The 23,990-nt window shown below is 35.6% G+C and overlaps 1 protein-coding gene across 3 annotated transcripts in view; it reads right to left on the bottom strand.

Moving 5' to 3' along the window:
* The window catches only part of LOC149412735 (uncharacterized), a 207,580-nt gene that overhangs the window by 164,096 nt on the left and 19,494 nt on the right, over positions 1–23,990 (bottom strand). Inside the window, exon 2 of one of the 3 annotated variants that reach the window (XM_089645644.1) lies at positions 10,667–11,676. The exons of 1 other annotated variant lie outside the window; for it this stretch is intronic. In XM_089645644.1, the coding sequence (XP_089501770.1) occupies positions 10,667–11,486 (820 nt within the window). In that variant the 5' untranslated portion in view covers positions 11,487–11,676. Of the gene's footprint in view, positions 1–10,666; positions 12,261–23,990 lie in introns of those variants that run through there. One more of the 3 variants, XM_089645643.1, reaches the window with a different exon arrangement.

The raw sequence follows: 23,990 nt of genomic DNA, 5'->3' as shown, positions 1-23,990 counted from the left end.
CTATTAATTCATTTAAAGTAATACATTATGTAAAGTACATTTGCGGCACGTTTCAGAGTGGTAGACACTTTCAGAATCACCCTGTTGCAAAACCACATCGCCCACTTTCTTTTTTAAAACTACATTGTCAAATTCCAATCTTCTGTCCAGTATTACGCGTGACGCAATTGTTGATAGCCCATTTCATTCCAACTGTCAGTGGGCTAATTATAAAATATTAGCTTAAAAACAATATTTTATCAGTTTATTAATAAACATTCAAGATGCACGTAAGTAAGTATTCCACGTAATTTCCACGTAATCGTAATTCCACGATTCCACGTAAGTATTCAGTCAACGAGTATAAAAGTAACAATTATTTATATATCTTTTATCAGGAGATTTTTCAATGTGGATGAGTGTTTCAGGCTAATAATTATTGCTTATAAAAATAATTGTTACCCTTTGTGCTATGCATAAAAAATCTTGTCTTAAACATTAGTTTACCAAAAAATTAATAATGAGTATAAAAGTGTTTAAAATAACGACAAAAAACGACAGAAATATCATTTCACAGGTAAGTGAATATTTAGGAAAGCATTCAAAGTTAACTTTCTGACGTACTGCTCCTACACAAAATTATACATGCATCAGTTGATACACCAAACATTTTATCCCAAATTAACATCAATATTCCATCAAGAAAATCAACAAGGAGGATGAACGACATTTTCTATATTAAAGCCTACCACACAAATACAGGATATTTTTCCCCTGTACCGCGAACATTAAGAAATTATAACATTATACATGGCTCTAATAATGTAATAGACATTTTTAATGACCAATTTAAACACTTCAAAAAAAATGTATTACCTTTAATCATATTAAGCTGATATTGTGATGAAACCCTTTATTTAATGAGAAGCAACATTGTACCTACCTAATCAGTGTATCACCAGTACAGGTGTGACAATAACAAATCGTTTATGAACATATTTGTATTTACCTTTTACCCATTCTTATTTGTTATTTACTTCTGCATATTTAGCTTATTCATTTTGTTACTATTTTTGTTGTTATTATGTATTTAAACATCCATGTATGTAAATTCTTGGGCACCATGCCTGTTTTATGTACTTAAATAAAAAAAAATAAATAAAAGCTGTGCGACCTGAGGGTTAGAGGTCAACCAAGACTGCAAGCCTTTAACTAACGATTTGCCAGATTTCCTAGTAAAATATCAGTAATAATGATAATAATAACATTTTGATGATTTGTATAGCGCCGTTTTTGTGTAAAATCACCTCAGGGGCGCTGTACAAATATATTTATAATACATTTCTACAATGATCTATGTTATTACAACTATACATGGAGACAATATACAGTACCAGTAACTGGTAGGTCACTTAAAAAACAAAATCTTACCATTCATAAAACTTCTTTTCAATATTTTACAATATTCTAAAACTTCCGGTAATTGTTTAGTTTCGGTTGCCTCCTTATTGTACCTTTTTTAAGATTCTGAGCATAAACTGCCTCTTGTTTTACATTAAGTTTTAGTTTTTGTGTTCTTGTTTTATCCTGTCCTGCTGTTATTGTTATTCTAAGTTTTGTCACTTTGTGTAAACAGTTTGTGTTATAATATTAATCTGTATTGGGTAAGGCACACTGTGGAAATTATTTTAAGAACATGACCACTAATACTAAATTATCGTTTTTAAGTTAATTATAGTAAAGCACACTTGAAGTGAAATGACACCAAACTGCGCTATACAAATGCCATGTTATTATTATTATTAAAACTAAATTAACATTAACTAATTGTTTACTGGCGAAATTTGGATACAGGATTTAGGACATATAGGATAAAATGTAAAACACGAATGTGTTATGATGACGCATTTTGTCATTATAGTAGAGGGTGTATCGGCAAGTACCCGACAAACTTTAACCCGCTATTCCTCAGCACATTTGGAGTAAAAAATGTTATGGGCGCTTTGCTGTCCGGTAACATTTTTTTCCATTAAAAACAAAAAATAAATAAAAAATCCACACTCCGTCACTGTCATTTGCATTGTTTCTCGTGTTCAGCAGCTGTTATTAGCAAATGTGTCAAAAAGTGTCCTCGCTCTTTCGTACACACTAAATAATAATAGCTAAAAATGAGACGAATGGTGCCGTGCTATGTCGTTGTGATTGTAAAAGCGCGCCAACGTAGGTACGTACGTACATTATTCAACGAAACTCGAACAAAATATTGCCAGATGGGTTTTCAAACTTTGACAAAGGATAAAACATTGGTGACATGTGGTGAAAATATGAATAGTAAATTTTTTATTAAAAAAAATGTTACCGGACAGCAAAGTGCCAATAATATTTTTTACTCCAAATGTGCTAAGGAATAGCTGGTAAAAGTTTGTCGGGTACGTGCCGATACATCCTGTATAATAACAAGATTAACCAAGAATACGTGTTCCGATATAGTACTAATAATTTATTAGGAAATGGCATGCTGTCACGTTAACAGGATTTTAATAAATCAGCAATACGATTTTTTCTCCGTGTGGATGTAGCAGTGTTCACAACAGTATATGTCGGTATAACTATGTTGCAGTCCACAATGGAGTGCTGGTACCTACCCTGATGTATGGAAGTGAGGCATGGAACTGGCAAAGAAAGGATGAAAGTAGATTGAATGCTGTTGAAATGAGATCCCTGAGGCGTATGTGTGGTAAAACCATGTATGATCGTGTGAGGAATGTGGATATCCGCAAAGAGTGCAAGGCTGATGTAAGCGTAATGAGTAAGATCAAGAAAGGGACGCTTAGATGGTTTGGGCATGTAGAGCGAATGAGCGAAGAAAGGAGTGTAAGGAGAATATACGATGCAAATGTGAATGGTAGCAGAAGTCGGGGGCGCCCGAGGAAGACATGGCACGACCAAGTGAATCAGATACTTGAGTCGGGCCATGTCAAGAGTCAGAACAATAGAAGAGTATGTATGAGACGATGTATGAATGTGAATGAGGCAAGGAGTGTGTGCCAAGACAGAGTTGTTTGGCGGTCCGTCCTCTCTGCCTACCCCTGCGGGGAAACGGCGTGATGGTTAGTTAGTTAGTTAGTTAGTTAGAGTAAAAAATAAATAAAAACACATATCATGAAAAAAGACGAATTCACATTTTGAAAATTGATTATAATTTCATTGACATTTACTACAGAGTGCAAGGGTTGCCAGAAATAATACAATATTGTACAAAAAAAAGATTTTATTTTAATGGAATAGGTTATGATAAGAAAGAAATAATTGTTGTTGCCTTCAAATGTCAATAAAATGTCAAACCACTGAATAATAACCATGGAAAAGATCAGGCGTGGTTGCCATCTTGGCAGCCATTTTTGTGCTACCGTTTTATAGATTTTATTGGTATGCTCTTATTATATAGGTATTTAATCTAGTCACTGATTCTAATCCAGCTAAGCCTTCGTCTCTCGGCTTTGTTTTCAACGTGACACATACAAATACACACACCTTACAACCTAACACTATTACACAAGCCGCAAGTACCAGTACATACTACTATAATCAATAAATCACTGCCAACTTTTCTTAAACACAATGAAGCAACAAGCAGCTAGGTATGTAGTACGCCCCTTGATGTAAACAGTAGATAATAGACTCGTGCCCATGTGACGAATGGCGACATATCACAAGAAAGATGCGATACGAAAGTAGACAAAATGACACCAGATAGCGATTAGGTAGGTACTGTTATAATAATAATGATAAGGGCGCTTTACTATTCAATATACATATTTAACCTTCAACTTAATCACTTCGACTTATAACTAATAACTTAGAGCTAAGATTTATTACTAGGGACTAATAACTAAGATTTATAAATAGTTTCTGGGGTAAAATGCACAAACTTCGGGAGGTGACTCTGAGAAGCAAAAAAGATTGAATAATTTTTTTCGAAATGCCATTGTTATTTTCAATAAGATCAAAGACAATTTGTATAGCGCCGCTTTTGTGAGATATCACCTCAGGGGCGCTTTACAGTTGATGCAGGTATTACAAAAAATATAAATATTACAAAAATAAATTGAAATTAAGTTAAATAAAATGAAGTACAGAAACAGGTGATGAAGTACAGAAACAGGTGACACGAAGATGGAGACTCTGCAGAATCCGAGGTGGTAAGGAAACTGGACCAGCTGCTGCAGCCAGAGAGTGCACCGCGTCCACCAACAGTGCCAGCACGACGTTCGTGTCTTTTTTACTTATATAATCGTGTAGAATAACCTCCCGAAGTTAGCGTACTTTACCCCCGGACACCTTGTATAGCTATTGAATTACAACTAAGATTTATAACTAGTGAGTTAAAACAAAAATATCGACAGATCGTTCCAGAGCTGTTGAATTGGTTGAATTTATGAGTCGTAGAAAAGACCCGTTCTCATGTGACAAATAATTTCAACCGTGTACAAAAGTTTTGGCGTGTTTCCCGACTATGCACCAGTTCTGAAGGGATCAATGACGCTAATTATCTACTCTCGCTGATTATCGGCGGTACCTACTCACCTGTTCCGTTAAGAGGTTGTTATGTAAGAAAACGTTCGATAATAATTATGTAAGCACCTTTACGCCTTCGTGTACCGTGCACAGATGTGCCTAGGGTAGGAACTTGGCAGAAACGACTGTACCTACGTAGTCCTGCTGCTGAAAACTCCACTGTAACCTCTCACTCTTTCGATCAATGCATGCAACAGAAAGAGATGGTACAACGCAGCGGTATACCTTTGGTAGAAAAGTAGGTACTTGCGTATACATGAAAGGTGGCCCATTTGTGAAACAAAACATAACTTACATTAAAATGTACGTGCTCAAAGTACTTCTTCAAATGAATCTATCATCACCTTGTAATACCATGTACGTACTTATTTAGAAGGTACTAGCTAACATGTACCCGGCGTTTCTGAGGGTTATCCTTAGCAGATAGACATATCGTCGCTCTAGTTCGTTTTTGTCCAACAGACCATTTTTGGCGAAATTGAGTTAAGTGTGCAGTTTTTCTCAGAAAACACTCATTTATACGATATAAGTAAAAAAAAAAACATTTTTAATGTGTTTTCAAGACGTAGTTTGTCTTTAGTCTACCAAAATTAAACAACATTCCGAGCGTGTTTGTCCAACACTTTGTCTTGCATCCAAATTAAAAAAGTGTTTTCTGCGTAATTTTAAACATTTTGAACGAATTTTAATTAAAAATAATAATTTCTATCAATTTAAATCATTTTCGTAAACTTAGAATGAGTTTATTTAGTGGTATTTGATATTTTCGTAAAAAAAACTTTGAAGCGCTATTTCTCCCGATTTACGATTTGGTCTGTTGGACAAAAACGAACTAGATCGACGATATACCATCACGGACTTTTCTGTACACCTTTTAAAGATAAAATAAAATTCCGTAGTACATTATTTTGATGTATCTCATAAGGTTTAGCCAGATTTTCTAAATGTTAGTGAAAACTCTTTCAAAATCCGTCGCCTAGTTTAGAAGAACTAAGCGCACAAACAGACAGACGCGGACAGCGACCTTATTTTATACTATCTAGAGATTAATATAGATTTCTTTGAATTATCTAGGTGGGTCGTAAAGATTTGTCTTTCAAATTCAAAATAGTAGGTCGCGTTACTACAAAGTTCGGTATTCCAAGCCAATTGCGAAATTTTCCATGTTACTTATCGTAAACACTTTATTTCGAGCCACGCACATAATATATAGCTCGAAAGCAAATCTAGGAAGGTCATTATTACAAAATGAATAGCAACGAAATGAAGAATTTACTTCCCAAACAAACAACACTGCAATTAATTCTAATACACAAATATAAACTATGTAAATTACGCTAAACAAGAAACGCATTTCATTGAACTTAGAAATTGATAATAATTGCTAAACAAAATAAATAGAACAGTTTTGATTTTATACAGCTGAATGTTTTAAAGTGTAAAAAAAATAATGAAATTTTGATCTCCGGTGACATTTTCGATGCTTTTTAATTTTATTTATTTATTTTTAAATTCAATAATGTCAGGAATCACTGGTTACAGTAAGTCAAGTAGACCCTTAACACACTGTATAAGTACCACCTACGTATACAGATTCATTTTTTTTGCAAACAATCCGTGCAAGTCAAATACTGTTTGGTGATCGCGCATTCGGAATATCTGGGCCAAAGGCTTGGAATAAACTTCCACCGGAACTAAGATCCATAACAAGTCTAACAGAATTCAGGTCTAAACTAAAAACTAACTTTTTTAAGCTGTCTTAAATTAAAAATACCATTCTTGAGAGAAAGTCCAGCTATATCCAATTATGTCCTAAATCCTGTATCTAAATTTCGCTAATAAACAATTAGTTAATGTTAATTAAGTGTTAATCTCAAGTGACCTACCAGGTAAGTATGGTACTGTATATTCTCTCCATATATAGTTAGTAGATCATTGTAGAAGTGTATTATATATTTGTTCAGCGCCCTTGAGGTGATTTTGCACAAAAACGGCGCTAATAAATCATCCAAATATTATTATTAGAATACAAAAATGATTTATAAAGCATGACAGAAAACAACAGCTCTAGGTGAACAACTGAAAGTAGTTATGTAACAAAATAACGTCCTCGCATTGCTTCCTAGCTCGAAGCGGTCAGACAAGAGCAACCCTGTGACAGTATAAAGACAGGGGAACTATGTCGCTACCCGGTTGGGCGGCATTGTGAGGCGGATTAAGGTAGTGCTGTAGGAAGGGATTTATCAATTGAAGCGAATTATTTAATTATTAAAATAATATAAAGGTTGGTGTTATCTCTTTCTAACACCGTTTAGTCGATATTTCTAACTATGGTGGCAAGGGAGACAATGATTTCTACGAGACCGACTTTTGAAATTTGACTCTACGCGTAATAAATAGCTGTCCGTTCCCAAAACTGGACAAATTAGCTTGAGGAGTTAATTGATAAAAAAGTGTTTGTATAATTTGATAATAATTATTTTAAAACGATTGGTTAACATTTCAATAAGGAAAAATAGTCAGTTATCCATGATGCAATTAACTGTAAGATTGCCTAATTGAAAATAGATTAAAAGGTTATCAATTATAAATGCTTGTTGTATAGGCACGTTACAGGGTTATGAAATAATAATAATTCGGATATACATTCAGCATTCCTAAAGATTAACACAAGTTTTTAAACCCGTCCCAAGACGTGATTAGAAAAACAAACTAACCATCCATTTAATTATTGAAGATAATATTAGCGATTCTTAAGAGGAAGCTACAAGCAAAAAATGTGCATATTCTTGGTATACCTTTTATTGTAGGTAATAGGCATTAAAATCGCTTGACAAACGGAGTCTAGAAACGTTTGATTTCAAGCACAAAACTGGTTTTTATTTATTTTGTAAATAATTTTATAAGAAAGCAAAAAAGTTAATCAAGTGAAACTGTCACAGATAATCTTAGCTATAATACTGTATTTTTTAAAAGTTGTTTCCTTTACGCGTTCATACATTTCTATTGAAAAACGTTTACATTTATATTTTTTATTAAGTAATTTATATTTTTATTTGTATTCTACTCAAGCGAAACGTTAGGAAAACCTTAAATATATCTAAAGCATATTTTTGGTATTCATAATGTAGGTACACCAATTCGTTATAAAGATTAATCAAAATAGTGATTTAGCATAAAGTTTCGCCTTAAATCGCATTAGGTCGCATCTAATATCTTTTATCTGTTTCAAATTTACGTGAATCTCTATTATTGTCTTCAATAATTAAATATTACAATATGGGGTTAAACTCATCAAGTTATTCCAAAAAAAATAATGATCTTTTGTTTTAGTTAATTAATTAGTAATTACTTTGCGGCGTCATTTTGATTACATTTAAATTAAATACTTTGTTTACACCATTTTTTAAGTAAACGAAGTATTTATATATAATATATATTTAAACTAATTATCAATTGAATTACATATCATTTAACGGAAATTGGCAATCGCGAATCTAATTAATACTTGAGGCAGGTCGTGAACAAGTCGTAGAGTAGTTTTATGCGAATACAACTGCTGCCAATTTGGATTGACTATGGAATATGCATTTGGGATGTTTTGTGAGGCTGAAGGTAATGGGAAGGGGAAAGAGATGGGAAGAGGAAGGTGGGGAAGTATCTAGCTATTCAGATCTGATCACCAAACACGGCTAAAGCTGTTTAAAGCAACGTCTCGGTTCCGAATGTCGATACTGAAAGTATCCACCACTCTGGAACGTACCGAAAACATAGTATTTAAAGTGAATAAATTGTGAATTAACACAAATTAATCAAACAAAATTTACTTGCGCGCGCCGGAATTTGAATTTGCGAACTCCGGATTCGTTGCCAAGAATCGTAAAAACACAACCACGGAGGCCGTCAGTAGGAGATTGTGTATGAATTTACAAATACGTCATCAACTGAAAAATTTAGTATGTCGATCTGTATAACAGTATAATTTTTAAATTAATTCTAAATGGATGGCAATCAACAATAGAGTCAAAAAACAGAATAGTATAAATGTATGAGAAAACCTCAAAATCAATGAACATTCGATCTTTCAAAAATGGCACTTCTTCAGACGGTTTTATTTTCCCCCTCTCTCAGAACAAAATAGAATGCATTCCAATTTCAAATGCGTCAGGGCGCTCGATTCGCGCGCCGCCTGCAGCCGTGACCCAAAAGCGAACCAGCTCCCGCGTCCTTGCGTGCGTCTCCCTGCAAGCGCAGGAAAACCCCGGACGGAGACGTTCAGACTTTTCCACAAGCACGGCACACCTCACAAAAAGGCCTTACCAAATATTAAACCAACAAATGATACGAGAGCCATAATGATTTGTTGTTTTTACTCGGGTCGTTATTTTGCTAGCAGTTTTTTCGGTATATGCGGTCGGAATAGGGCTGGAACTAAGAGTTAACTAGTTCCATGGGCTGGAAGGTCGCCGGGTCAGTTAGGTAGGTACTGCGTACTCAAGACTAGTGATGGTAGGTTAGGACGATTAAGTGCCTACTTTATCAGCCGGCCGGGCAGCAAAACAAACATGGCGCTCCGCCGTCTAGTAGTCTGGCACGTTTACATGGACTTTTTAATGTTTCAACGATAAAATGGCTCGAGTTAGGCACTTATCGTGATAGCAAAAGCGGGGCAATTGGATGGGCAATGATTTTAGGGGAGGGGAGACAAAAACAATAATGATTAACGGGGGTATAACGCAGAAATTACAAAAAGGGATAAATGATAAAATATCAAACTTATGCGTACTATGTCCGCGAAACAGTCCGGTAAACAGAAAGATTATTACGTGTTGACTTTGTCCAGTGGAATGTGTTACATGCACCTAACGTGTGTGAAATTAAGTACACAACACTGTTTGGCGAGTCTTTGTGAATGGCGGCAGATGTAAATAATACGATTCTAAAAACAGCGACAGAATAATCAAATATGTAATCGTTTTATCTTCGATAGCGAAAATGCAGAAGGGAATAAACTAACACATAAAATTTAAAGAGGGGAGATAAAAACACTTGTTTTAATCATGATTACGTGCGAAAAATTGTTTTTTTTTTAACATCTATTATAAACATATACTTTTAATAATAATATTCTAATGAATTTTTAAAAGAACACTTGAAATCGTTACATAAACCCATTTTCCTATCTGGTAGGTAGCTGAAAAGCAGTAAATGAATATTATAATGATGAATGGGGCACTTTATATATATAACGCGTTTCCAATCATACACAAATATTGTAAATTATACACTTTTGGGATTAAATTAATTTTTAAAAGAACAATTAAAATAGCTACATTCCCAGTGTCCTATCTGATAGATAGCTGAAAAGCAGTAAATGAATATTACATTATGAATGGGGCACTTTACATATACAAGAATTTTTTATCATTCCAAAATTTTTATTTTGTTTATTATATAATAAATTTATTTCTATTCAAAAAAGTTATTTTTTTCCTGTATAACGCGTTTCCAATCATACACAAATATTGTAAATTATACACTTTTGGGATTAAATTAATTTTTAAAAGAACACTTGAAATAGCTACATAAACCCATTGTTCTATCTGATAGGTAACTGAAAAGCTTTATCCATATATATAACGCGTTTCCGATCATACACTAAAATAATAATAATAATTTTTATTCCAGGATATAGGGAGGTTAGTGCTATCCCACACGTCCCATATAGATATACATATTTTTGTACAATAAATTGCACAGTTTTGGGAACAAACTAATTTTTAAAAGAACACTTGAAATAGTCGTATTCGGTAATTTACACGTGACGCGTTTCCAGTCATACACAAATAGTATAAATTATACATTTTTTGATCAGCCTTGCCGCTGAGAGTTACGTTATAACCCTTTATTTGCTTATATGTCGCGTCGTTTATAAGGAGGTTAAAACAATAGACAAGCACCTTTAGCTAATTTGGTCAAACAACGAATGTCGAAAACGGTTCCTAGCAGCGGAACTCCTCTGGATTTCAGAAATTTTAAGAAAAAATTACATTTTGAAATTATTTCGAGTTTAATTGTGAAATTAATAATCAATGAAAATAATTCTTACCCATATAATTCCTCATCCACTTCTTTTTCGGTGGCGGCATAGAGGTCACCCGGGGGCTGGGCGGCCTTCCGCCCGCTTCCGCCTGCTCATACTTGTCATCCTCGTACTTGCGGCGCAAGGGCGAGCCGCCGCTTCCGTTCGAGTCCGGCCGGACCAGCGCGGAACTGAGGCTGTTGGTCCTCTCCCGTGGTGACACTGCACCACCTCGAGCGTGTCCGTTGGATTCCGTACGGACGAGAACGGAACTTTGCACGCATGTCACTCTATCGTGAGGGGAAACTGCGACCACATCCAGCTCTTCCACATCAATGTCTTCGCTTTCTTCTTTGATGTAGCGTTGAGGGAATTCAATATGGTAAGGTTCTCTCAAGGTTTGCTGGCGCACGTACGAAGTATACGGCAACTTGTTGACATTAAGTTGTTGCTGCTGTAGTTTGTCGACGATTTGCTGTTGCTGTTGTTGTTGCAGCCTGTCAACATTCTGATGTTGCTGTTGAATTATGTTGACATTCAGCTGTTGCTGTTGAAATCTATTGCCATTCAGCTGTTGCTGCTGCAGCTTGTCCACAATTTGTTGCTGTTGCAGTTTATCCACAGTCTGTTGCTGGGATCTGATGATACTCAGTTGCTGCTGTTGAATTCTATTGGAATTTAGTTGTTGGTGCTGCAGTTTGTTGACATGCTGCAATTGCTGGTGGTGTTGATGTGGCTGCTGATGGCTTGGTTGCTTGTCGTACATCTGGAGGTAGCAGTCGACTGGCCGGAATCCCTGGCCTGCTCTCGATTGATTGGCCTGGCTTGATTCCATGAGGACGCCCATTCTACTCAACAAGACTGCAATAAGAATGCAGTTTTTTCTTCTCTTTTATACACAAAACAAATTAAATAAAAGATGTAACTACTTTAAAACGAATATGTAAAGATGCCCCATTCGGGAAATCGTCGAAATCTAACGAAGAACAACAGTTTTTTTTCACTTCACTTTTTGTTTGCGAATAAAATTACACTCCCTGTTGTGTATTTTTGGGTTTTTGAACAAACTGAAATTATCACAAAGACACAAAACAATAAATATAAATTCTATAAAAGCATAAAATTAAAAAAAAACACACACACAAAATACAAAAAAACTAAAGTCCGCTGTGATCTTAGAAACAAACAACGAATTAAATATATTTATAACTCAAGAAATTTTATAATAAAATAAGGCTGTTCGGAATTTAATTCGAAACTATTTAAAAATATATGTATTCACCGATTTTATTAAAAAGCAATAACTTAAAATTCAAATATGGAACACAATAATTAATCGAACAATGCGGTACCTACGTGGATAAAGTAGCCGAAGTGAATTCAAATTTTGAAAACAGAACACGGGCGGCGGGCGGACGCGTGCATGCGCGAAGACGTTTTTCGAACGTATGGAAAAATAGAATCTACAAGCGGCTGACGGGCAAAAAAACCGGTACCCACCCGGCCAGTACGCAGAAAAGCCTCAAACAAATTTAACGCATGAATAAAAAGGAACAAATACTATGCTAGCAGCACAAGAAATGCACCTTGTTCATGAAATGACTTTTTTACACGTGGATGCGATTTTCCAGTGAATTCGTGGCTTCCGCCGTAGTGTTGTTAATTTTTCTAACATTATCATCGTAGGTCGGGTAGGTTGATAAGCAGCGCGCGCGTGCTTTTCTGCGTAACTTGTCCAAAATGGCCACCGATCGTAAAATATACATGGTTATATACCATATTACTGGCGCTATCGCTTCGATAATACATTATTATTGACACAGTCCGGCAGGGTCACGGTGCGTGTTTAATCGCCGGTGGGGTCAAGGAGACGGGTATCTAATAAATTAATAATATTCCACCAGATAACGGCTAACGACGATAAGTACGCCGGAAAATCTTAAAAGAGTCGACATTATTTTGTGAGTTGATAATGGCATTTAATAAATAAATCCATTATTTGCATTGGTCATGACAGCTAGTGATGGGCACAACCAAACTAAGAGTTTCGAAACATTCTTTAATATATTTTTTAATTAATTACACTTTGAGCCAGACTACCGTAGAATGTAAAAACCAGGGAAAAGTATGAGTAGGAAACAACTGAACGGTGCACGGAGAAAAATGAGTAATGTTGATTTATTAAAATCCTGTTAAAAACGTGATGGCAAACCATTTTTCAATAAAATATTAGTAAATTTAAAATACATCGGAACAAGTGTTCATGCAGGTATGTTTATCCTGATAAATATAATGACGAAATGCCAAAATATTAGTTTTTTATGAATCTTCATAACACATTCGTGTTTTAACGATAGTTTGTTATGAAATCCGTCAATTATTCATTCGTTAAAGGCCTGCAGTACCGTTTTTAACAAGAAAAAGAATAATTTGACCACATTTTTAATAAATTAGTCTAGTTAATCTCCGTGTAAAATCTTGGAAATTGAAAATATCTCAATATGGACTAAAACGTTTCGAACCCCAAATTAATTCGAATGAATCGATTCCATCATATCCATTTATAAGTCCTGTCAGGTGTCATTACCAATTAATGCATTTCATTGGATAACCACACATGATAATGAGAGAGTTTGCATGTGTACAATTTTTCTTATCTTAGATAAGTACACGTGTTATCGAATGAAAACCAATCATGGATTATTAAGATTGTCGTAATGTCCCGATAAAAAAAATAAATAATAATAATCAAATCTTTACCGCACGGGGATTTTCGCCTCCACGAGGCGATAATGTCGATAACGTTTTGACAAATTTAAAAATGCAGTCAAAACGAGTTCAACGCGTCGATTCTTGGAAAGGTGTCATTCTTTATCTAAAAAGAGATAAATAAATGGGTTTATTATGCGATAAGAAGGTGTTTTATAACTTGCGTTGAAGAAATGTGACGCTTTAGAGTCGGGGACGTCCCAAAAACAGGTGAGGCGTACTAGAGTTCGCGTACTTAAGTTAGTAAAATAGTGGGGCGTACTAGAATTCGCGTACTTAATAAAATATTTGTTGATTTTAATTATTGATAACAAAAAACATCGACTTTTCTCTACTTTCTGTATGTGTAATACACATGTATTTTATATTTAAACCTTCTGGAAGAAATTCTCTAAATGATAATGAAAACCCTATCAAAATCCGTTACTTAGTTTCGAAGAACTAAGCGCACAAACATACAGACGCGGATGGCGACTTTATTTTATACTATTTAGAGATATTATACCTACTTAAAACTATTTAAAATAAAAATAAAAAACAATTTAAATGTAATTTTTTTTTTTAAATACACTCAGATTTATTACTAAGGTTTATAAACCGTCAAAACATCAGACAACTGAGATTATTATTTGATTTAATTTTTGTTCAATTCTAAAAAAACACAAATTCAAATTCGTGCTTATAAATAAATGCACGCAAACTTATCGAAAAATTTCAGAGGCGTCACTAAAAATTTTACGTAGACGTTTTCCACAATGGCAGCACCGGCTAGAAAATCCACCATAATAACGTGCACATCACAAGGGGAAGCGGCGAGGGGTAACAGCGGTGAGGGAGAGGGGAAGGGCAAACGGCCACGTGCTCTACGTTGCGCAACAGACCAAGAAGGCGAGGAAAGTCGGTGATCGCGAAAACTGCAAAACGGTCTATCCATAATACTCCAAAAAAGCACTACAGTAACACACCACCAAGTAAAAAGATCACAAATATATATGCGATTGTGTTGTGAATTCAGTGCCCTCTTTACTAATGCATTTCATATTCCTTTGCAACACGAGATGCGGCTAGGAAAGGGAAATGAAGGCAATTCCCGCCTATTCAAACCTGCTGCCTGGTGCGTCTTGTGACCGAGATTCAGTAAAATAGTGTAATTTTCACCATCGAGTAAAAAGGACAAAATCTTAGTACAAGCAAATGATCTAACAAATATAATTTAATATGCTTTTTTTGCTAGGTGTCGTATCTTTCCGCAAAGATTTGCTAGGAACAGATGGGAAAGGTCGTCCATTGTCGAGAGGTGTGCACTTAGTTGTGCAAGGAATTTGCATACAGCTACAGTCAAGCAAGAATATAAAACAGTACAAAGGTTCTGAATGCAAAGGGCTGTCTACCCACGCAGCAATAAATGTGCGGGTTTTAAGAAAAATACATTTTTACTTGAGTCATAAATATTATGTGTATATATTTTAAGATGGATTTGTGCAAGTACCGGGTGCCTACTTGAATAATATCAATAATGGCTTCCATTGGTTGCTTTTAGACACCTCTTATTTCGTTCATACTAAAAAAGATTCATCATTATGGCTCTGAATATCAGTCAGTCCGTATACTAGTTATGTGCGACATTCCTCGATCAAATTTAAGCGGGCTAAATCAGCCGCTTAAACCATGGTAAGCCGCAGAATAGTTCCATTTTTAGACAACGCGGCGCTAGCAGTAGCAAATGTCAAATATGACGTTTACGTGAGTAATTACTTACTTCCATCTCATCGAAATATACCTAAATTGCATAACATTATCAATATGGATTGATATTTTCATCGAGCGACGTTATTAATTGATATTCAATCTAAAATGGACAAATAGTCTGGTAAGATATTATAAGAGGATTTTTTCAACGTTCTGGCAGTGTGTCAGCGATTTGTTTGTCACAATTTCATAAATAGTGCATTGACTCCAGCAAAACAAATATTGTAGTGGGAACTTTATAAAAAATCCGCTAAAAAAATCAGCTGTCGTTGGCATTTTGAAACGCGATCTCGCGATGAAATTAGAAAGCATAGATAAACCACACACGTAGACAGTAGTTTGATTTTACAAAGAAAAAGCACAAATCGCCCTCTATTAAAATCATAGACAATACGTATGATATTGCTAATATCTAGGCTTCCTGCCCATATACGGATTACGTTCCAAGCCATGCTAAGCTCGACAATCCAACCAAGTCGAGCATAAAATGAATCGACAGGACGAACTCAATATCAATATACAGGGTTTTCCAATAAGAGGTGTTATTTTGAATAGCCCGCTATTTCGGTAGATGTTACTTTTGAAGCTGTCATTTTTTGACATTCGACAAGTAGAAACTACGCCATTAATAAAAATGGAACGATACACGCTTCAACAACGCATTGAAATTATTAAAATTCACTTGAGTGAATCAAATGCAAATCATCGTAAGTGATGTGGCCCATTTCCACCTCGGTGGCTTCGTCAGCAAGCAAAATTGTCGCATCTGGGGCTCGGAAAACCCAAGAGTTATTGTTGAAAATCCTCTCTATCCCCAACGTGTGACTGTTTGGTGCGGTTTACGAGTCATTGGACCTTACTTTTTCGAAAATGAGGCTGGAGCAACAGTTACGGTGAATGGATTGCGCTATCGAGAGATGATTAATGATTTTTTATGGCCGGAATTGGATGGTATTGATCTGGACAACGTTTACTTTCAACAAGACGGCGCTACGTGCCACACAAGCTACGAAACCATTGATCTTTTACGATTGAATATCAAAATAACACCTCATATTGGAAAACTCTGTATAACTACCATGGTCTAATCTATATACAAAGTGTTAAGTGATTCTTGACATTATTTGTAGTAAAAAATATAAATGAAATTTTGGTCTCTGGTGACTTTTTCATTTTTTTATCAAAAACGATTTTAAAACAAAATTCTTCCACATGTCGTCACTGGAAACTCAGCGGAGAATTCATCCAACATCTCAGTTGCCAAAGACCAAAATTTCAGTTTCGTCTTTTTAGCCTCATATGTCACAACGCCGGGACACTGAATCCAATCAGCATCCTAACTTGTATAGGAATCTCCATAAAATGTATTTTTAATTTTAGCTAAAATATTTTAATAAATAAGAATAAATTGAAATTTTTTTTTTGTTAAATCCCATACAAGTTAGGAGGCTGCATTAAATGAGTGTCCCGGCCTTGTGATCTAGGAGGTTTTGGTACACGTCAGTTGGTTACCGTTTTTAAGTTTGTTATAGTTAAGCGCGCTTGAAGTGAAATGACACTAAACTGCGCATATAAATGCCATGTTATTATAATTATTAGTGTCTAAAAAAATGCACAAATCTACGTCATAAAAAAAATCGCAAATTAAAAAAAAACTATGAACGGAAAAGCGGTCCGCGATAAAAATCACGTACCACATATAAAAAAACAATGCCAATTCCATGGGTTTTATATAAATATTAATAAGTTGCAATAAAAATAAAGAATCAATGACCGCGGGTAGAGATGTGACCTCCCAATTAATGACGTCGATACGATGCAGGTTGAAACTAAATTGGCAAGTGGACGTGCCTGTAGTCATGACGTTCAGCGAATAACTCGTTAGGTTAGGTTATGTTAGACCAGCGATTCGTGCGTCAGCGGTGCAAAGTGTCTCTATAAATTTGCGGATACGAATCTAGCCTTGAGAACATAAACTTAAACATAAAAACCCTTGACTAAGAAACAGACGGTCCGTTTGATACATTACCCTATCTTAACAGGCGTCAGGTAGTCATGCTGTCCTTGTTCTGACCTTATCCGAGGATAAAGCGTTATTTATCCCTTCGGCACCGGTGCATCATCGGGAAACACGTCAAACGCGCGCTCGACATTTGTACACGGATGACATTAGTCACATGAGAACGGGTCGATTCTATGACTTGTTCTTGAGTTCAACTTCTCGGCTGTGGAACGAATTGACAGCCTATGTTTCTTCGCCACTACAACATGGGTCTCTTCAAGAACTATGTTCACTCCTTCCTCTCCTCAAAAAAACCCTCCACACAGCAGCCCCAGAGATGACGTAGGCGCAAAGGGAAATAATTTTTCCCTGCTGTGTGGTGTTGATGTAACAACAAAAACACTTGACCTTCAAAACAAGAGGATGGTCACGGTCTACATTAGATTTCGAAAAACCACTCCTCCTTCGACCACTTTCCCACCAGAAATTTAATACTACCTACCTGATGAAATTTTGCACACTTGACATTCAAAATAAGAGAAAAATGACTGTCTACATTTGATTTAGAAAAACTCTGTCTAAAGCTCGGTCAATCCCGGGGACTTCAGCTATGATTAACTACGGCTCTGCCGCTGAGAGCTCCTTTTTAACTTTTCTTCATGATACCCGCATAGTTTATAAGATGGAAAGTTTCAACAGAGCTCTCAGAGGAACATCTGAAAATCTAAAGGCGCGTCAAAATAATAAAAAGCAAGGTACCAAAACTTTTATAAAATAATCTCGAAAGTTCCCATGACAATAAGTTCACTTCGAGTACAGTCAGTAGAATGATACAGCCCTCATAACGCGAGAACGTCGACCTCGGGAGTTGCGCCACCGACAATAATTTGTTAGTTTATTAGGCGACCAGCAATAATAACGCAATCAGCCAAGCCGTAACGCGTCTTGCGAATGTGCCAGGCCACTCACGGTACAGTGTTCACAGCCTGATCCGATACTAATCCATGTAATTGCCACCTCTGAAGATTTAGAGAGCGAAGTCTTCCCACCACACCTTGAAGAGGCAGAACCATTGATGTAAGAAGAGATGACCTGACATAAAATCCGGGCATCATTTCGACGAGCTGGAGACAAACCACATGACAATCATTTTGGAACCAGAAAAGTTCCAGTATGTCTTGAAAAAACGACGACATCATTCGTATATTGACCGTCGCGACAAGCGAACTTGTCGTAAGCAGATTTTATTTTCGAATACTAAATAGTGATGATAGAATGATAGTTGCCGGAAAACTGTTAGATTTATTTATTGACCAGTCATTGAAAGGGTGACGTCCACGTTACATTGCCAAACTAAAAAGTTCTGAACTAATTTTGATTTGAAGGTGTCTAGGATTTAGAATTAAAATATCAGCGACATTTATAAACTCATTGCCCAGCCTATGTACCCTCTCCATAACAGAATTGAATACGAAGTTATTGTTGTCAAATAATATATTACATCTAGTATGTTTGAGAGGACCAATGTTATGACAAAAAACTTATAGCGTCAGGGCAGTCAAATCTTGAATTAGTAATTACATACAATAAAAGGGCATCAAATATTTTTCGCCTTTTCTGATAATTTAGATAAATTGAAGTTGTGTATTGTTTTCGTGTTTAATTCGTAGAACTCAATTTTTCTTTTAATTTAATTAAAATCACATTTAATAATATAATTAGTTCTACAAGTATTTTATGGTTTTTGTTATTAAATTGAAGTTGTGTATTGTTTTTGTGTTTAATTCGTAGAACTCAATTTTCTTTTAATTTAATTAAAATCACATTTAATAATATAATTAGTTCTACAAGTATTTTATGGTTTTTGTTATTGATACAGCTGTTTCGGCTTTCAAGGCTATTTGCAAACTGTGGTTATAACCACTTTTAGACGACTTATTTATATGTTTCTATTTTAACCCCTCCCAATTTAAAGTGATTTATTACCGGTAAACCGATTTACTGATAACATAATTGTGACAATAGATTTGATATTCTGTTATTATATATCTATTTCTGTTTGTCTTTTAAATTGGAAGGGGGTAAAATAGAATCATAAAAATAAGTCGTCTAAACGTGGTTATAACCACAGTTTGAAAATGGCAATGAAAGCTGAAACAGCTGTAACAATAACAAAAACCAAAAAAACCGATAAAACAAAATTTCAAAAGAAGCATAATCTACATTAATATGCTGCCAATTAATCAATAACTGGTAAAGATACCGCATACACACATATTATTATTATTATTATTAGATATGTTCATATAATAATGTTTCAATTAGGATTGGGGCGGGAACAACGACCTCGTGCAAATTGCAGCGGGGAGTCAAGCGACGTAATCAGCTGTTGCGTGCGATTCAAGATGGCGGTCGTGCGAATAAACCGTCTTATCGACGCTAATCGCCGCCTTTTCTGCAGTTAATAATAACTATGCATTGTATTTGCCGACGTTTCTCGGCGTGTGGCCGCCGATAATACCTGAGGTGATAGCGGCCCTAACAGATTACCCACAAAAACAAATAATAACAAATAACTATTTTAGCGTTTCTTGTCGATGGAGGTATCTCAAATGGCCGCGTTTTTTTGATTTTGTGCAAACTTTTAGGAAATTCTTAACGTATCGCAGTACCTGCTTTTGCCATGATAATATACAATGACCAAATGCGAAATTATTATGATTTTTATGAACCCGTGTTCCTACATAATACGTTCGTAATTTACTAAAAATTTATTAAGAAACCTACAAATTCATTGACCGGATTACGAATAATTTGAAGATATTCTTAATAAATTACCAATATTTTATCAGCAATTTGTCTCCGGGTATGATATAGTATGTTGGCATGTTACAAATTACGACAATACAGTACCTACATATTTATTATGCATAACTAAACTGTCTCAGAAACAATCTTTTGTATTTGTTAATTAACTAAAGATATCCACTAACTAGGAAAATAATTTTCCTCAGGGCCTACGTCATCTATGGGTATGCTGTGTGGTGGGAATTTTTAGGGAAATGAAGGAGAGGAGAAGTTCTGGGAAGGAAAAAGGTATAAGGGGTGGGTAGGAATCTGGGGGTCCATGTGTCCAGGAGTGACGGACGTATGGATCCATCCCTCCCACCGCAGTGCAAAATGATGGGTCGAGAGAGTCCGGCTGGAGAGGTCAAAAGGTCTCCCTCAAACAGTCTCTCCCGATCGGCCCGCCACGCAGTAGGTGGGCAAATGCATCCGCCGCCAAGACCTAGACAAACCTCACCTCATCAACCCGGGCACCCCTGTTAAGTCACCAAAAGTAGCGGACCAATTTAAGTGACCTATAGCAAAGGTGTTGGTTATCTATTAAATGGATGCCTTCCAAATTGTAGTTTATTATGATATGTACACACTTATTATTGTACTATACTATTAGGTCATGAAAATTGATGAAACCAAAACTAGGTTAAATAGGTTAGTGTTTGTAATAACTTTATATCACTTTTGAAAGGTGTGTTGAGTTATCATGGAAGCAGTAATGATAACTGGGGACAGGCAGGGTCCAACATTGGTTGCAAGCAGGCGAGTGAAACAACTAAATACAACTAATACAAGTGGCGTCTGAAATTTCCACTGTGTTGAGTTATCGTAGAAGCAGTAATGATATCTGGAGACAGGCGGGGTCCAACGTTGATTGCAAGTAGGCAAGCAAATCAACTAAATACAACTAATACGAGTGCGGTCTGAAATTGTCACTGTGTTGAGTTATCGTAGAAGCAGTAATGATAACTGGAGACAGACAGGGTTGTAAGTAGGCGAGCAAAACAACTAAATACAACTAATAAAAGTGTCGTCTGAAATTGTCACCGTGTTGAGTTATCATGGAAGCAGTAATGATAACTGGAGACAGGCAGGGTTGTAAGTAGGCGAGCAAAACAACTAAATAAAATTAATACGAGTGCCGTCTGAAATGGTCACCGTGTTGAGTTATCGTGGAAGCAATAATGATAACTGGAGACAGGCAGGGTTGTTAGTAGGCGAGCAGAACAACTAAATACAACTAATAGAAGTGCTGTCTGATTTTGTCACGTGTTGAGTTATCATGGAAGCAGTAATGATAACTGGAGACAGACAGGGTTGTAAGTAGGCGAGCAGAACAACTAAATACAACTAATAGAAGTGCTGTCTGAAATTGTCACGTGTTGAGTTATCATGGAAGCAGTAATGATAACTGGAGACAGGCGGGGTCCAACGTTGGTTGCAAGTAGGCGAGCAATACAACTAATACAAGTGTAGTCTGAATTTTTTCAAGGAATCATTGTATGCCGTATGCTATTAATTTGCATATAAAATAGATGGAGTCAATTCAGCGACATGTGGCTTACGCCCAATGAGGCACGTAGCGTGTAAATTCCTGCAGCGAATTATTATCATTATGTAAGAAGCTGGTTTAGCACGCTGTCTTGCCAAACAAATAATATTAAAAATAATCCAATTTACATTAAAAATATAACAGCTTTGTTTGCATTACTTGCACAATAACGCATATTGATACAAGTGATTATTCATTTTTTTTATGTGTGTTCAAAATTAAGGCATTTCTATGTTTCAAAGCAAGCCCGTAGTACTAAATTCAACAACGTTAATGTATTTTTTTAATGATAAACTAATGTTTAGCCTTTCCTACAAAAATAAAGTTGGTTGTGTACAGGTGAAAAAAATAATAATAAGCAGTAATTATTGATTGAAGTACTAGTACATATTGAATTATTTGGTGGGTTTGAAATAAGCCGATGTAGCTCAGTGGTCCAGAGCACCTGTCCGGACATCAGAAGGTGCGGGTTCAATTCCCGTCGGCGGCATTTATTTTTACTCGGGAGATATTTTCAATTTGTATTGATATTTCAGGCGACTAATTATTGATTATAATAATTTGTTTAAGTTAATGTATTTTTCAAACTTTATTAGACAAAAATGTATCGGCTTTATATTTTTAAATTGACATTTGTTTATTCCACTATTTTTTCATAACCTAAAACAATCCCAGGATAAAATCTGCCTTCTAATATTTAATAATAATAATATTTGGGTGATTTATATAGCGCGTTTTCGGGAAAAATCACCTCAACGGCGATGTATCTTATTCTAATGTATATACATTATATAAAGAAGAGTGTCTGCGGCGGGCGGCGTGGATTTGATTTTTATACAAATCTAGATTGTAGCAAAAGTCGGGGACGCCCGAGGAAGACGTGGCACGAGCAAGTGAATCATATAATTGAGTCGGGCCATGTAAAGAGTCAGAATAATAGAAAAGTATGTATGAGGTATGTGGTCCGTCCTCTCTGCCTACCCCTGCGGGGAAACGGCATGATGGTCAATTACAAATCTACAGTTTTATTCCGAGATTGATCATATTTTGCACCTTTGACCTTCAAAACAAGAAGGAGGTCACCCCTGTCTATATCTAATTTCGAATAACTCTGCGCAAAGCCCGGGCAACGCCGGGACTTCAGCAAGTATAAGATCTATCATGCTAAGCATAAAGAGTACAAGTCAAAGACAACATCTTCTCAGGATAGCGATTTCAAATTTATGGGAGTACTTCTAATGGGTGATTGAGTAACAAATGCCTATTTTTAATTGAAATATATTTTAGAGACTTTAAATTTTGATACCACGTGAAGATATTGTCCCAGAGATTTAAAAAATGAAATGAAAATTTTAATTTTATTTTTTTGACTCTTTATACCTAGATTGCTTAACGTTTTCTTTTTTTACAAATCTAATTTATTCATAAATAATTGAAATTTTGCACATTTGATGTTTTATTAATAAGGCCCGTTAATTTATCGTGTAGTTATAGCTTTTATAGCAGGTGATATTACGCAAAAATGGCGCTATACAAGTTCTCTCTCTGGTTTCAATCCTGGGATTGGTTTACAGCAATTTTATCGAATGTCCTCTTATACAAGTTAGACGAGTATATATTAAAATATTGTAGCGTCAGTTAAAAGTAGAAATATTGTAGCATTAATTAAATGCAATCGGGTTCAATGTAACCTTGGAAATTGGAAGGAGTATTTTTTAAGCCGCATTCAGATGGAAGTAAAAAAAACTGTATGGCGTTTATTTCTAGCCCATGACAGTCACCTTTTTTGACCGTGACAATTTTTTAGCACAGCCCGTGTGTTTTTTAGAAAAATGCAGATGTTGTTTTTTTAAACAACTTTTCGTTTTCTTACTGCCTTGAAGACGTGCATACAAAATGACAAGCATGATGTGTGAAAGAGTAATTGGAGGGCAAGGGCAAATGAAGGAAATGGTAAGTGAATGTGGAGAGGGCTATTATATAAATAGTTCAATGGTTATCCTTGGCTACGAATACGGAGGTCGAAAGTTCAAATCGAATTTTATTTAATTAATTTATGTTATTTTACAATGTATTAATTTAAATTTGAAACTATAAAAATAATACATAGAATATTTGCTACAAGTTCTAGCGAGGAAGATACTCCCAGTTTTAGTATTTTCCTGGTGAAGGACTACTATTCAGAAACGAAACGTGGCTTTAAATTACTTAAAATATTTGGTTGACCAGATCTGAATAGCCAGGCTCTTCCCGACCTTTCTCTACCCCTCACCTTCAGCCTACAACATGTACCGATTGGAGGTACCATAATCTCACAGGCTCCAGACGGTTGGGAGCATTTGGGACTCTTGCTCAGTACTCAAATGTGAAAAAAAGTAATAATGAATGATTTCCGCGACAAATTTACCGATACTCCTGTGCATAATATAATATGATCG

This window comes from Hesperophylax consimilis, chromosome 22, assembly GCF_061612785.1.
Source record: "Hesperophylax consimilis isolate HC1 chromosome 22, BYU_Hcon_1.0, whole genome shotgun sequence".
Lineage (NCBI taxonomy): Eukaryota > Metazoa > Arthropoda > Insecta > Trichoptera > Limnephilidae > Hesperophylax > Hesperophylax consimilis.
Note: the sequence above shows the minus strand (reverse complement) of the source record. Positions and strands in the feature narration are given on the sequence as shown.